Source organism: Passer montanus, unplaced genomic scaffold (assembly GCF_014805655.1).
Source record: "Passer montanus isolate IOZ18808 unplaced genomic scaffold, ASM1480565v1 scaffold115, whole genome shotgun sequence".
In the NCBI taxonomy this organism is placed as follows: Eukaryota; Metazoa; Chordata; class Aves; order Passeriformes; family Passeridae; genus Passer; species Passer montanus.
Genome location: NW_024358167.1, coordinates 80,797 through 97,859, shown reverse-complemented (window position 1 = coordinate 97,859; position 17,063 = coordinate 80,797). Strand labels below are relative to the sequence as shown.

At 38.1% G+C, this 17,063-nt stretch overlaps 1 protein-coding gene across 4 annotated transcripts in view; it reads right to left on the bottom strand.

Annotated features, from left to right (window-relative positions):
* STAG1 (stromal antigen 1) overlaps positions 1-17,063 on the bottom strand; it is a 149,031-nt gene that overhangs the window by 85,008 nt on the left and 46,960 nt on the right. For all 4 annotated transcript variants that reach the window (XM_039696878.1, XM_039696881.1, XM_039696879.1 and 1 more), the window contains exon 5: positions 7,372-7,468. In XM_039696878.1, coding sequence (XP_039552812.1) covers positions 7,372-7,468 — 97 coding nt within the window. The remainder of the gene's footprint in view (positions 1-7,371; positions 7,469-17,063) is intronic.

Genomic DNA, 17,063 nt, shown 5'->3' with positions numbered 1-17,063 from the left:
AATGCAGAGAGAGAACTGCAATTACAGTGTTTGCTGAGAGAAATATCTTTTTTGCAATTTAATTCCTATCCTTGGTCTGCAGAAGGTCTGACTAAACCTTCAGCAGCATTTGCATGTTTGGAAAGGCCAGAGACATGAGTACTTTCCCAATTTGTAATCCAGTCAGAAAGGATCTAAGATCTAGTGGTATTTGGTTGCTTTTTATAATTAGTTCTTGTCTTCTCAGGAAGCACCTATCATCTACAGTAAATCCAGCAATGGATCTCACACACAGCTAACAAACTCATGCACTGACACTATTTGTTCACAAGTCTGAGAATAATACTGCAAAAATAAATCAGACTAAGGCTTTTACTCCTCCTGCTTCATACAGAGGGTGTTCCTCTGGTAATAAATTTGTATAATACAGAAAAAAACCCCATAAATAAAGAGGAAATTACACAGATCTGGCTAGTAAGGCAGCAACTATCCAGAATTATTAATACCAAGAGATATTTACTGTTCTTCTCTTGAAAAGCTGCAGCATTAAAAGCATGGCCTAATTGAGAGACTCCTCATGCTTCACCTCTGTAATCATGTGAGTAGCACTATTTTCCAGATCAATATGGATGTAATTAAATTAATATAGTAGAAAACATGCAATAGTATTTGAACTCCTTGCATAATTTTTTCTCCAATGAGCAGTGCCAAAAATAATTTTACAAGCTCTGAGTTTATTTAGTAGTGCACAGGGGCAGAACACAGACTTTGTTCCAAGCTTACAAGGAGTGCTTTCATTTTCAGCAGAGATTTGAACTTATTATACAGAACTAGCAGTGCAGAATTCATTTCAGAGCTAATTTGTCTTTCCTTACATTATAGATTTACTCTAAAATATTCTAGTACCACGAGTTCTGTCAATTAATTCAATAAATGTATTTTAAATTATTTAAGTTTGTATTAATTCATACCCATAGGTTAGTTAACAGCTGTTTTTAAGCCAGCTCCTTTTTGGTCTGCTGTTGTACATGCAACGTGAATAGTTTGATATATTCAGGTAGCAAGTAATAAAGAAAGATGTATTTGGTTTAAATTACTATTGCTCCTGCTACCAATTCATAGAGGGAATTCAAAGCTTGGAGTGCAGTCAGAAATCAGCACAGCAGGTATTTCATTCAGAATTTCAAACCACAAACCAGTGTGCCCTTCCTTCATGTCTCCTGCACAGAAAGTGAATTCCTATGGCTTCTTCCCACTTGTTTTTGAAAGTAGCAGGATACAGCTTTTGGGAAAGAGATTCCATTAGTTCACAAGTGGCTATAAAATGTATTGCACTACTTCAACACATTTTCAGACTTTCAGATGCGATTTTTTTTTAATTCTTCAACCCTTCTCATCCCCAGAAGACAGTAACAAGCAGAGTTTAAAAGAATCAAGAAAGCAATTGTTATTACTTTTCTTATAGCCAAAGAATCTTTGAAGAGCTGAAGAGGAAAAAGAAATAGTAAGGAAGAAAGAGCACATGAGATGACAAGTACAAATACATTCAGCAACAAACAAAGAAATAGTAAAAACCTTTTTGATTTAAAACTATACACACAATAAAACCAAGGCTTTAATTTCCAGAATGTCAACTCATATTAACTATCTGTACTTCTTCACAGAAAATTGATTTTGACGTAACCATATTAATTGTCAAGTGTCAGATAAGAACTTTTTAACCCTACCTACAGACATTTAAAGAACTAATGAAACATTTAATGCATGCCTGGTAATCTGATTTACCTTCCAACCAAACCATTGTATTTTATTTTTAGTTTGAATTTTGTAAGCTTTCACTTCAAGATAAACATACTATAAAAATTTCCTTAAGGCTCAGAACCAAGAAGTACAAAGTTCAGTAGTTGTTTATCTACACCACACATGAAATTAAGATCAAGCCATTTCCATCCTCCAGTCTACTCTTCCTATTTTTAATGTGGTTAACGGCATGTTTTTAACTGCTTTATAGTTATTGGAATGCAATTATTTCTTTATACTATGCATACAAAATATTTTAGAAATCCTTGCCATTGCTATGACTTAAATCCTACAGAAGTATGTAACAATTTTTCAAAATGTATATTAGTTCTTATTTTGTAACATTCTCCCCTATATTCACACACTGAAAAGGGATTTTGTTGAAGAAACTGTAAGAATGCAGACTTTATATACTTAATAAAAATACAAGCTCCAATGCAATGAATTGCAATATTTTCTAATTTGGTCACAATACAAAATATTTATGATACCAGCTCGTTAATAATAACTGAATGACTCAAGAGGTAAAGCTTTTTAACACACGCCAAAGTCAGCAACATTTTTCACTCTCTGCAGCTCCTTGCACAAGGCCCATATGCAGTGAATTAGATTCACCAAAGTCTTCTTTGTGGTCCATCACATCCACCTGTACAGAACAACTATTCCATCAATCCCAAAACAAAACCACGGACACTCATTTTTTTAGACCGTTTCTCTAATTACCATGTTCCAGCCCCTTATTAAAGTATTATTAATCAGAGTAAATAACACTATTTCCTGGGTAATTTGTTTCTGGAATTCTTTCCAACAGCAAAGTAAGCGCTCGCTTGTTCACTGCTTTTGCCAGACCATATAATGGCCACTCTGTGCTGCTTTTTCCTGATTTTAGCCTTCAATTTCCTTTGGCAAAGCAGAAACTTTATTAGTTTGCCCTTAATTAAGCTCATAGAACATTAATAAAAACCAAAATGAGCAAACTACCTCAGAGCTCCTGCACTTATTGGCACAGTTTATGCCATTCAATCAGAATTTGACAGAGGAGCTAGAACAGGTGAGGAACAACCAGGCACTCAAGGATGAAGTGGGAAGACATTGTGGAACCCCAAGTGTTTGATTCACAGGAGAACCTCCACAAAGCAGTCTGGCTTTAAGCCCTGGGGAAAGAGTCAGATCTCTGCTTACTCACAACAGAGAAAAACCCAGCCTTAAGCAGCACCAGCAATCCAGGCCGACAGGCGACAGCTGGAATTATTTGCTCATCGATGACCACATCTCAAAACCTGCTCAGAAATGTACAGGTGTTCTGCTGGCTCACCCAGCAGAAAACAGATGAGAGGGAAGGCTAATGATGGAGATGGACAAGATGGATGGGAGAGAAGGAATGGGAATAATTTCACTGTGCACTTGAAAGCAGTCAAGTGGTTTCCTCTTCAATTACGTATGAGACCCTTTTCCCCTGCAAAAGAAGGCTTCTTCTCTCCCATGGACTCAGTGGCTGGTTTTCCTTCACAGCTGAAGAGGCTGTTTCAACCACTAATTGCTTCTGGTTAGGAAAAAAAATATTTATTCCACAAGCATGGCTCTCTGCCTTGAAAATGCAGAAAGGTCAGAGTGCTCGAGGAGCTTTCTGTTTGTTTTCTATCAATAACAGAAGGCACAAGCTGACAGCCATGCAGATACCCAAGTCAGCTCTAAATCCAGGGAGCTCCAGAAATGGAAACAGCCTGGTTGTCATAGCAGCAGAGCAGGATACCTGAGCTAATTACTCAGTCTGAGAGGCAGAGTTAATTAGCCCTGATGCAGCATCACACTGACACAGTTATAATCCTTCTGGGACCTCATGTACATATTGCTGATTAGACATTTCAGATTGCTTGCAACCAGCTCACAGAGCTCAGCACTCAATGCTGTGCTTTACATGAACATTCAAAAGAGGAAAAAAAAGGGAAACCAAAAGTATGTTCCTACAAAGAAAGCAATGGAAAAGAGCTGACAAAAACCCCCAGAAAACTCTGAACACTGAACTGCAACACTTCTGCAAGGGAGGAGGGTGCCTGAATCCACAAAGCTGCAGACCAAAGCACAACAATGGAGATGGAAATTTCAGTGGTGTGGATACATCTCCAACCCCAGTCCAGTGGCACTTAATTGAAAAAAGGGCTTTATCATTACAATAAGCTAATGTCAAAATGTTCCCTGTTACCTAATATTGAAAAGTCTGAAATTTTGCTCCTGCCTTAGAAATAAGAAAGTAAATACACCACCACCTGCTTTACAGATTGTAAATCCCATGGAAAATAAACACTTACTACCAATAGACATACCTGTTTTATTTTCAAGGACTACAAACAGCATTTTTGCTGTTTTTCCACAAAGAAGTAGTATTTTAACACTTACCTTTTCACCTTTCTAAAGGACTATCTGATACAAGATCCTGCCTCTAGAAGCAGCAACAGATTTTCAAAGGGTCAGAAACAAAAAATGAATGGGTGAATGTATCAGTCCTTGTTAACCATTTTTCTGCCACAGAAATTCAACGTAACATGACAGAAAGGACTACACAGACAAGCTGTGAAAGACAGAGACTTTTTTTGTATTCTCAAAGGAAAAAAGCAAGATAAAGAAAAATTTTTTACTTAACCATTTAACTTCTTCGTAATCAAAATTAGCAAAGGCAACATATGTACAGATTGAGCAGGCAAACTAGAGGAAAGATGACATGACAAGTGACCAACTCCCATGCAAATCTGCTTATTGAACTGAGATATTTTGACAGTTTAATACAAAAAACTTCTCATTTACACCAAATAGCACTCTGTGTTTTTAGACAGATTACTAGAGTCACATTAAAACCTAATCTCCTCTGTTTTTAATGGACATACATTAAATAGAGAATTAGACGTGTTGACAAAGGACAGATATGCTTGAATATTTACTGAATGCATATTTATTGAATTTTAAATTATACAGATCTTTTACATTCACCTGTAGGAGCCACTAATTTAACAATTGTTAGTATTAATAATTTACATAATATACCTGCTTACTCATATTTACAAGAGATCACGTCTCATTTCAGCAACAGCTCCAAGCAAAGCTGGAAGATGCCAAGAGGTTCATTCAAGCATCTGTGCTGCCCAAGAGAATGGGATAAATACATCAATGTTTCTCTAAACAGAAAGGTATTTTTTCAGGATCAATGGTGTGGCTAAATGTAACAGTTTGGTGCCTCGATTTCTAATTAAAGCCAGTTAATGGACACACTCTTCCACTTGCTCAAAACTTCTGAAAGACACCTCAAGCTAAATGTACTTTACATGTATTTAGATATCAAGTGATTCTAAGCACTATTGAAATGGTAGATTTATAAACCCAGGATGACAATTTCCTGAGAAACTTCATCCCAAGTTAGTTGTCCTCCTCCCTTCAGCTAATGATCACAAACTTAGATATATTTTCAGTCAGCACTTAGATCAGACTTTGGGAAAGGAGGTTGAAGAATCCAAGACAATGTTAGTGGAGCAAACTGAAAAGAAGAAAATTAAGGAAGATAAAGCAATCATTGAGATTCACAAGGGGTGGTTATTTATGAGGAATAGCAAGAAATAAGCAAGAATGTCAATGAAGTCTCTAAAGTGAAATAAGGATGTCATAACATATGATCTTCCCATGAAAAAGAACTTTTGTCTCCCTCCCAAAATACAGAACAACCCATATTTCTCATTTCCATTAAGGACAGCTTGGTATGCACTTCACCCTAAGTGGACTACCAATAAAATCCACTCTCTTCTAATAAGCTCTTATTTATTCTAGAAATAAGTGTATTACTGGAAACTGGAAAGAACTGCACTGTTTGCCAGGATCTTAACCCTGTTCTACAGCTATTACTGTAGCCACTGCAAAAATTCCAGCATGGAAATAAATTTCCCAAACACACTATAGACTTGGGGGATAAGAAATTTTTGCTTCCTTTCTCCTGTTTGGGAGCAGAAGGCACTGAAAGAAGCTCAGCAGAGATAGCCCTGGGATACAGAGCAAAGCAGTGAAAATGAGAAGTCACCATTCAAAGAAAAGCCAAGTAAGTCAATGACATCAGGCACTCGCAGTGCTGCTGCCTCCCAGCCAGTAGCAGAAAGCTTTTCTGGGAAGCACTTGCTCCAGCAGCATATGGCTGACAGTGGGCATTCAGCCTGCATCACTCACCAACAAGGGGTTTAAAAAATAGGAGTCTTATCAGAGTGTTGCTTTCTCTAATGAGGAGAAAGAAAGGGAGAATAGATTAGAGAGCAGCAGGGGAATGAAGATATTTATGACATGCCTTCACCAAAAGCTTGCATCAACAATATAACATATGGCCAAGGATGCCTTTGGTTTAATGCTGCCCAAATTCTTGCAAATAAGCTTGTGGGGTTGCTTTTTTCATATACACCTTCAGGAGAGAGTTAAAACAAAAAAAGAAAAAAGAAAAAGCACACAGAATACAACTACATTCACATAAGCTGCCAAACACAACTGAAAAATGTTTCAGGGGCTCTGTGTGAACAGTGCAGACATTGACACAGGCTGGTAACCTAAGTCCTAACCTTCAGCCCTTTCACAGAATGCTCCCAGAGCTTCAGTGTTTCCTGTCATCCACAAAATATGTTTATTACCTTCAGCTATGAAAAAGGGTTGCTGAAGCTGCTGATGGTTCCTATTTCTTTTCTCTAAAGCTTTTTCTTTTCTCTGATGCTCAAGACTTCACCTTATACTTAAGAAGGAAGAAAAGGGACTTCTATCCAGCCCATTTGATGCCTAAAGGTATATTCCCACATCAGATACAAAATGAAGAAAAAGAATTTCTGAATTGTTTTCAACTCTATTCAAAGTAAATTCTAGGAAGCATCAGAAAACAGTAAATAATTTCGTTCTGGGCACTACAGAGAGTGGAGCTCTATCTCTTTTCAAGGCTGAGTTAACAGAAAAAAGACAACACATGAAAAATTCATTAGAAGGCACAGTGTGGCAACAGAATGCTGGAATGGCTGACTGCTGCATGCCTGGTAATGGAGACTGCTTAAGTAGGGTATAAAAGGCAGGGCACTCGCTGCTGACGTGATAAAGGATCACAGAGGAACAAATACCACTGATGCTACATCCACAGGAAATCTTTCTTGCTGTGAACTGCAGCCTGATTCCTTCCTCTTCAGTTAAAAAAAATCATTTTCCTAAAAAGAAAGAAAAAATATCAAAGTTAAGGTATAGTTACTTACTAATTTTTTGCAATAAAAAAAGGGAAAAAACAGAAAGGAAAAATAAAGCTATGCCTACCTGGTGTACCAGATCTTTTCTCTCCTGCTGATGATGAATAGAATGTCTCTGGGAGGATTTGTACACTTCAGCATGATGACAGGAAAGTGAGAAAGGGAAAGGGCAGCCCTTGACAAACAAGCTTTAAATCAAGTTATTCTGGAAAGCAGACAATATTTCTATACAAACCATGCACACAAGGAGCACCAATCCAAGTGTCTTCCCCATCTTTACCAGCATTTGCATTAACACACGTTTGTAGGTCACATTTATTCTATACAACTTGTTTCCCATGTTCTGTACCTCGACATCCTGAACACTGGATAAAGAAGTTGATTAAATCCAGAAGTGCTATGTCCCTGTCTTGTTTATATGATTCAATCCAGTCGTCCACCACAGACTGTCAAGAAAAAAAGAATACTTATCAGAGACTCTTGAAAAGTGTTTTATCAAAGGCAAATGAATTATTCTTTTCAGAATATAATTTTATAATTGAGCATTTATTTTGCATAATTATACAAGTGTACAAATTCATATATCTATGCACCTTCTCTTAAGGTGGAGACAGAACAAATATTGTTAGAGAGCAGAATTATATGCACCATTTTCTGGTATTACATCATACAAACACAAGTTCAAATTGAAATTACTGTAATTCCCCAAAACTACTTAGAGAATTTTGTCAGTTTTAAAATTGTGGTGAAAAAAACTCCAAATATTGTTACTCTATTCAGAATGACCAACATATATTCCCAGAAAACTGATGAGTAGAAATACTTTGGGATAAATACTGATTTTATATTTCATAGTAAATATCCCAGTCAGTCACTCAGGAACACTGTAAATAGTTCAGGAAAACAAAATATAATGAGGAATACATAGTAAATAAATTAATACATAGAAGTAGGGTGTTTGTAAGCTACCTGGATCACAGATAGGAGACTCAGTCAGTTTTTAACTGTCCTCAGAACTACAGTTAGCCAGGAGCTATTTTCATCATCTCTGATATTCCAAGCTCCTCAGCTACATCAACACTGTAGGTAAGGAACTGTGTATATTTAATGTAATCAAATACTATGCTTTACTTGTTTTATGAGGGAAAAGACAAACTTTTCAGTTCCACACAAGCAACAGCATTCATTAGGAAAAGCTTGATGATGTTATCAGAGCACACCTTGCAAATAGATTTGTTTATTCTGGACAGTTCTGGTCTACAATGAATTTCTACAAAATTAAATTTAAAAAACCACACACACACACAAACACCGCACCATGCCCACACAACTGGCTTCTACTGTGCTGAAAAGGAATCAATAGGAAAGAAAGAATCCAAACAATTTGATCTCTTAGAAAAATCTGCCTTTTTCTTAATTAGTAGCTGAAAGGAGGGACCTTGGAAAATTCCTCTGGAGTTTCCAGTTTATCCAAGTGCAAACTCCCAAGGCTACCCTTGGCAGGTGTGTGAGGAAAAGGATGCAGCACACCACCTGTGCATGTCCCAGAGACACACAGAACTCTGAACTGAGCCAAAGCACTCCATGCTGAACACACATCACTACACTCACCCTGGAGCCAGGAGCAGACTAGCAGTACTATCATGTTATCCAACAACCAGCATCCATCTCTAAACACACAATTTGCCAGGAAACTCAGTTTTCACAGGTTTTGCCTCTCAAAACACACACACACACTCTCACAGTAGGAGAAGCAATCTTAAAAAGAGGTCCATCTGCTACTTAGAAGAAATTAGAAAGCAAGTTTTGGCCTCTAATTAAGCTTCACATAAGTTGAGGAAGCAGCACAAAACCAGTAATCTAAAATGTTATATCACCATTATTTCATCATGAATTCAAATCTGTTCCTGGAAGTACCAATCATTTCAATCAATCAGCAAAATTCTCCAGGGCACAGAAACCAAATGTAGCCAAATGTAAAAAGTATTTACTACACCAAATATTGACAGAGCTTAATGACCAGGCTGTTGGTGTACTACCAATTTCCAAGATTTGTTTGAACAGCTCTATTACTGTAGATATCAGAACAGGCAATTGCCAGAGCTATTTTTTACACTAAAGAAAACAGCAGCTATGCAGAGCCAGACAACAGGTTCACCTGCCCAAGAGGGCTTATACATGCAGGGGAAAGCATAAGCAAAGGGCAAGAATACACTGATATTTCTGAGTTACTGTCCCAGACCCTTAAGACCCCAGCAAATTTCTTCTCTCATGGATGTGTCTGTCTAAACCAGCTTCATATCTACATTGTCTTGCAGCAGTGTGCAATGGTTAATTAGTCACTGCAAAATGAAAGAATTGTGTTTTAAACTTGCAAATTGTTAATCCATTTATGTGACCCAATTCTTATGAAACAAGAAAAAACAAATTCCAACCCCCTGTCTGCATTTTCCATGCTTCCATCTGGTCACCTCTTTCCAGGCAGAATAATCCCACCCTGTGCCATGTGGCTTGCTCAGAAATAATTCTGTATCTTTATCCTTGCCCACTCTTGTCACACGTCTTGACAGTTTCTGAAGTCTACTATATTCTTCTTTGAGCCTGGGAAATCTCAGCTGCTTTCCCTGAGTGTTAGTAACTAGTTTCCCAGCATCTGTTCATTATCCACAGCTGAGTTTTCACAGCAAACACTCCCCGTGGAAGTAAGGCTGGCCCAAGAAATTCCCTCCCACGTTGTCTTACTCCTGTTTGTTGCTACAACTCACTGCCCCTTCCTTCAGCCATACCACAGCAGCTTCTCATGGACTGTGCTATAAATACTGCCAATGAACCCCTCTGAACTTAAAAAAGTGGGGAGCCAAGGAAAAAAAAAGTGAAGGAACACCTTTAAAATTTGCTTCTGTTTCTTTTGTAAAATTATTTAAATGATTTTTGCAGCACTATCTCAAACTGCAGAATCAGTGCAGTTCTTCTCACTTCTATTTTTTGTCTGTCATACAAAAAAAATAGTGTGGGACACGCTGTGTCCTTGGGCACTGGGGGCCCTCTCTGTCCTACCAGTGTGGCACTTGGACTTCCAACCCAGAGCCACCATGCCATTTACAGAAAAATAAAGACAAGTGGCTCATCTCCAGATTTGGGGACCAGACTTGAGGCAATGCAGTCTTCAATGCCAGCAGTAGATAAGAAAAGCAGAAAAATCAGACCAAAGGTTCTCAGAGGGACAGCAGGCAAAGACTGTCTGACCTCCCAGAGAACTGACAAAGCTGGAAGTAAAATCTGAATTTGTGGGTAGGGCTCCTTTGATCTAAGCTGGCCTGCACAAGCTCCTCAGTGCCCTGGCACTCCCTGCTGTGTGTGACACACCCAGGCACAGCCAGTGCAACTCCCTGCTCTGAACAGGTACCTGTGGAGAGCTGGACAACATAACTGAGCTGCACAATGCTGTGTTTGCCCCAAGAGAGCCTCACTGACTGAGGGGCTGCAGGAAACATTTCACACACAGGCACCTGACCTGCCAGCATCAGCACAGAGCCACACAAACTGCATTCACTAAGCCCTAAAATCAGTGCCCCAAAATAACACCCACAGCCCCACACACAGCCCCTGTGCACGCCTGGCATGCTGGCTGCCTCATTTTGTTAGAGACTACAGTTTAAGGCAACAGGAGATGATGAAGCCAGACTACATATGCTACAACAGTTGGAACTTAATCAAACTGTTGACTTTTGATGTAACTGAAAAGAGCTATAAAAACTGAAAACACTAGATGAATATAAAAATGACACACATCAGACCCAAAAGGGAAACCAAGCATCAACTGAACCAAGACAAAACAGCAGTAATGCAAAAAAAATTGAATACAAGCAAAAAATTGAATCAAACCACAGGCAGCACTGTAGCAAATAGTGCAACATGTAAGCCTTGCCAGAAATGGAATTATTTTGCATGAATATGCATAGAGAGAAGGATTCATATTAAAAACAAGGTTTTCTAACCAACAGGCCCCAGGTAACGGCAAACCCTCTTTTTATACATAATCCAAGAGCAAACTCAGGGAAATGGCCCACACTCGTTCACCTTTCCCAGACCTCTTGTTCTTGCCCCTCCCTGTCTCCTGTCCCAAGCACAGATCACTAACACTTGAAGGCACACAGGTGACATCAGGGAAGGACAAGGACCAGGTGGACCTTTCAGAAAGGAGCTAGCTACAAGCAGGTTCCATCCCCCAGAATCATCCCCACAAGTCTCCCTGCCTACTTCCACAAAACACCTAGCAAAGAAGGCAGCAATAGATTGCATGAGCTGCTGCAGTGGTACCCATCTGCTTCCAGATGTTTTTACCTACAGATGCAGTGGGGAGCATGGATTTACCACATGGAAACGTGCTCTTACAGGCTGTGCATGAAATACATGATAAATTCAGCATTCTGGGGAGGCACATGACCTACAGGACATGGGCTGCAGCCTGCCCAAGGGTATCCACGCTTTTGGGATTCACCAACTTCAAGGCACAACGAGCTCAATTCCATAGATAAAACCTCCAAATGACTCCAGTAACACCAACAACCTTCCTCCACTCCCTGCTGCCAGGACACATCTAGACACTTAGACACATGCACACAGACACATACATGCACCACATCTCTGGGTCAGTCAACAAGTCCATACATGTACCTCACAAAAATAAGACACAACCATTTTTTTAAATTATGAAATTGCTTCTACTCTTATGAGAACTGAGTAAAAAATCAAGGTTTCCTTTAAATGGCAGATGATGTATGGTCCAAATGTAGAGTCAGTACAAAGATTTTCCAAAGCCTGCAATAATTTTCAAAAGAATCTCACAGAAATGAACTCTCTGATGAGTCTGTGTTAAGAACTACCCTGGAGCATAATTTGAAGAATATGCCAGGTAAGCAACCCCACAGAAATAAGCCTAAATGAAGTCACGCAAATAGCAGAATAGATCCACAGCCTGAGTAAACAACTTCAAATCAATCAACTTGCAGAAATATTGACCTTCACATCTCAAAGTCTGCTAAAAGATAAACCATTTTATGGTACTGAAGGGGAACAGCAGCTTGGGGTTGCCAGTAAAAGCAAGTCAGATGCAATGAATGAAATAATGAAGCTAGTGATCTTATTGCCTCCTCGAGGCTTTGCAGCTATGGATGCATTTCATATTCCTCCAGTGTGAGAGAATTTAGGAGCATTAAGGGCTGGAGGAAGCAGAGGGACTGACTGCAGAGGACACCTTGCCAGCTTGTGCAAATTAGCACAGTCCCACTAAATATTAATGAAAGCTGATTTCAAAAAAAGCTATTTCACAATTTCAATTAAGTAACAATCTGGCAACAGTGCTACAAACAAAAGGGAAAACAAATGACACCATATACAAAGTTCATGTTGAAATGGAAGATCTCAGTCAACTGTAAACCAAGGGAAATTGAGTATAAAGAACTTTAAATAATTTGCCATTTCATACAACTGATCATGGACATGCTTCATTTACAGTGAATATGAAAGAAAAAATTTACTCTAGAACAGGTGCACAATGTGTTTACATGAAGGTAGAAAAAAATCCAAAAATCAAAGCTTACACTAACAACTTCAGCAAAAAGCCAAAGTCACTCAAATGAAACTTGAAACTGATTAAAAAAAGGAATGCACGGTGACATTAAATATTTCAATAACCTGTATAAAGAGCAACTCAAATAGAAAAGCAGAAAATTCACTTTAATACATAGTGAGAAGAACTTAGTACAGTAAAAATAAGGAACCGGGGAAAAAAAAAAAAAAAACACAAAAAAAAAACAAGTAGTGAGAGACTTAAAACACTGCATAAATTTTTTTAAGTGAATCTGTTCAGCTTGGGTTTAAAAAAAAAAAAAAGAAGAAAAGAGTTTTAAGGATAAATTTTGTCAAAATTGAAGAAATTACACAGATGGCTACTGCAGAGAAGGTAGTTCCTAATGTGTGCAAGTACCTGCAATTTAGATTGGGCAGTACACTCCAGGATGAGTGCCTGGCTGTATTCCAAACTGCAGGCAGAAAGTCTGCTATACACCCAGTGAAAACCTAATATAAGGATAATAAAAATGAACTGCAGCTTGAGGACATGCACTTTATTCTTTTTCTCTAAGGAGCATAATTTTAAATTATGAAAGAGTTCATACTTTGCTAACACCTATCATGTACTTCCTGGTAAGTTGATTTTTTTTTCTTTAGAAAAACCCAAAAATCTCCCTTTAGATAAGAGTAAGCAAAGATGAGAATTTGTTTTCTGCAGTGTTTACCTACGTAACTTTTTAATTTCTGAAATATAGAGAGGAAAGGAATACAACCCTAGAAGTATTTCTTCCCAATAAAACTAAGGAATTTATACTCTTCATACAGGATTAGCTGTTTGGCACTTTGAGTAAATATGTATTTCTATGCAACAGACTGGGTATTACATATAATTACACAGGGAAATTAATGTAACACGTTACATTGAACCATTTGGGACAAAAAACACTACTGAAAGAAAAAAAAACCTTAACTATTCTCTTAGGATAATATTAGAATGATAAATGTTAACTGGAATTACAATGAGTGCATAAAAGGAAAATGCTTTCAAATCCTGGGGCTGGGCACTCTTGCCCAGCAGATCCACAACACTCAGAGCAGCAGCTCCTCACCTGAGTGCTCACAAAGGTGGGTGCACCATACAAAGCTCCCAGCAAGAAGATTTTCTGCGGTGGTACAGAACTCTTGCAGATGCTCATCTCTCACAGGTGACATGTTACACCATTTCCAAGGGGCTGTGTCTGTTTCAGCTGAGCCAACCACAGGCATGAATGATGCCACAAACATCAAAACTGCTCATAAATATTGAGCACCAGAATGAAAATATACTTGGAGGAGCGCTAAAACAAAATGGAGTTATTCCAGCAAGAGATCCATCAATTTATTAAAACACCTGATTCACATTCCTTTGCTAGCAGTTTGTAAAAGGTTCACAGATCACCCCAGACAGTTCAAAAAACATCAACATTCTAGACAGCACAAGACTTCTCTGCCTTCAAGTACAACGAGTATTTTCAGGTACAAATGCTTTCACACACTGCACTACTGGCACTTAACAGCAAAATCATCTCACATCTTATTAAATTACAAAAGAAAAGAAGCCTTGTGTGATGACTGCAGAAAATTTAATTTGGTATTAAGGGATACTCTTCTAATTAATTAATGCTTCATTTAGTGGCTAAATTGTTCCCAGTGTAATAAGTATAAAAACATGTACCTAGTTTTTATTTTCTTCTTTTAATTCAGTACCATACAATTAAAAGCAAAGCAAGACTAGGCTACAAAAGAAATCTGTTGAGCAAAATGAAGATACTAGTTTAAATGTTAGTAATAGATGCAGTCATTTTTCCCAGTAAACTTTAGAGACTGCATACGCAAACTCCTAAAGACTTTCTGAGACAATCTGGGAAAATCCTGAGTTATTATCCATCCTTCAACTGGAGTATCCAGCAGTTAAAATATAATAAATTACAATTAAACTAAAACAATCATTTAACACAAAAAGCATGGGTAATACTTAATATATATCTGTATATTTTTAATCTTCACAGACCATCACTTTCAGAAATAGCTGAGGGAGACACAGAGATGTGATCTGGCAAAAAACAACTCTAGAGGGAGAAAAGAAGCTCTGAGAAGGGAGAGCCATTAAGGCCACTGAGAACACAGACACCACAGTGGCCCTGAACTGCCAACAGTCAGAGGTAGGGAGAACACCCAAAATTCTTTTTTGCCACCTGATTCCCTTTCTTAGCTGCCACTGTCAGAGACAGGCTGTTGGATTTTTGGTGCAATGCAGTTACAGCTGTTCTGATGTTCTTAATCTCAAGGATCTATGTAAAACCACATGTAATTCCTCCTGCATAAGGTAAATATGGTTCTACAGTCACTCCAATCAGGAATAAGTCTGACCTACTGCCAGAGATGGACTTCCCAAGGCAGGGTAAGCAGTGATACAAATACAGCTTCACTTGGACAGGGAGGGAACCTCAAGGGACACAGATCCCCATGTGCCAAGAAGTGCAGGTAAGAACAAGTGAGGAACCCTGTGCATCCCTGATTTCTGGAAAGACAAGGAAGAACTGGTGGCACCATGAAAAAGTCCATTTCAACACACTAGGTACTTGGTTACTTATCTTAAAATACTTGCTGGCATATAATGGAGCCATATTTATTCTGAACTATGTCTAATCAACACCAAGATTACCTTTTATTAGTTGAGCATAAGCAGAGGCAGCAATTTTTAAAATATTTTTTCTCTCAAAATCACCCTCTACTCTGTAGTGAACTGCTAACAACAATAAAGGGTGACTGGTAATGCATGGAATATGCAGAATCATCAAGGCACAGATCTGTTCATGTTTTGGTACTGACCACCTCCTAAAGTTACTGATGATCCATTCTCTCTGATGTTTTAGGGGAACAAAACTCCTTTGCAGATGAGAAAGCAGAACACTTCTACGCTTGGTTTGACCACCACTAGTACAAACTTCATTACAGATAACTGGTCATGACTCACGAGAAATTTGCAGTCTGAGTCCTAAACAAAATCTCATAACAAGTTCTTTATTTTCCTGTCATCTTAACAGCAGGGTCAGAGACCAATATAGAGATGTCTGAAGATTTTATCTACCAGTCAGTCTCTGCCTGGGTGGCTCAGCTGAAGAGAAGAGGTTCACCCAAGCCTTCATTCCCACCAGTGGGCAGCTGAGCACATGAGAAATGCTGATAGAGACCCTTCTGCCTATGGAAGTTCAGAGTAGGGAAATGTAAAGGATATAGCTGTCACCACAACATAATATAACTAAAAAATAAATATATGGAAGAAATAAATGACAAAAAGCAGAAGAGTATCGTGTTTAACTATGAAAACAAAAACCATTAAAGAAGTTCTATGAACAGCCTTAATGGAGTAACTCTTGAAAATGCACCTGTAGAAAGGATGAGCAGAAGGTCATGGCACACTTCATACACAGAGAGCTGATGACAGAACAATTTCTGATGCACTGACTGTACAAAAGGTTACAGAGCAAATGAAAACCACTGACAACTGTGTGATACCAACTTAATTTGGGCATCAAATAGATTTACAGAGTTCAAGCAAGACACAAGCTACACCCCATGACAGAGGCAAAGATTTTATGCAAAGAGCAGTCCTGGAGTTATGTATACTTTAAATAGAAAAAAATTAAACTGATTTTATTTCCCTGGAAGAAGCAACCAGCAATAAGCCTGAAGAGAAGTAATAAATGAATCCTGCTGTGAGAACCAAAATAGAGAAGCTTAGAAGTGAGAATTGAATTCAGCAACAGACTTTTATGAATTGGCATCAAAAGCCAGAAAAATCTAACAACTAAAAAAAAAATCTGAAAGCAAACAGTGGGAGCAGATAGATCAGAAACAAAAGCACATTATTTCCATGTAATATCAGAATATATAATTGAATTTTCCTGGGTTTTCATTGCTGGAAGCAAACTTAGGAGCACTAGAAAAAAAGTATGTTCATATTACAGGGAAATAATTAAATATTGAGAAATAATATGTTTGGCCAAATACAAATATATGGCACTTGTTTGAAAACTGCAATATTGATAAATATATGGAAGACAGAACAGAAAACAGAACAAAAAAACCTGCATCAAAACTATTAAAAACAAACATGACAACCATTCCTAATTGTTACACCAAAATCCCTAAGCTATTACAAAAAAATACAAATATAAAGATAGCAATAAGTTTGGTTTACAGAACCTTGGTTTCACATGAGATGACTGTCCAGAAGTTAAAAAATATTCAATCACATTTGAATTGCATTCTTTTTCCTACTATAGGGTTTCTTTAATTTTATAGGATATTTTTACCATCAGTAATTTTTTCAAAGGTGCCCAAGCAATGCATACTCCTGAAATTAGGGCTCAAGTAGTTTATGCCTGTTTGTACCCAAGGCCTTCAAACACTCTGGCCTATTCC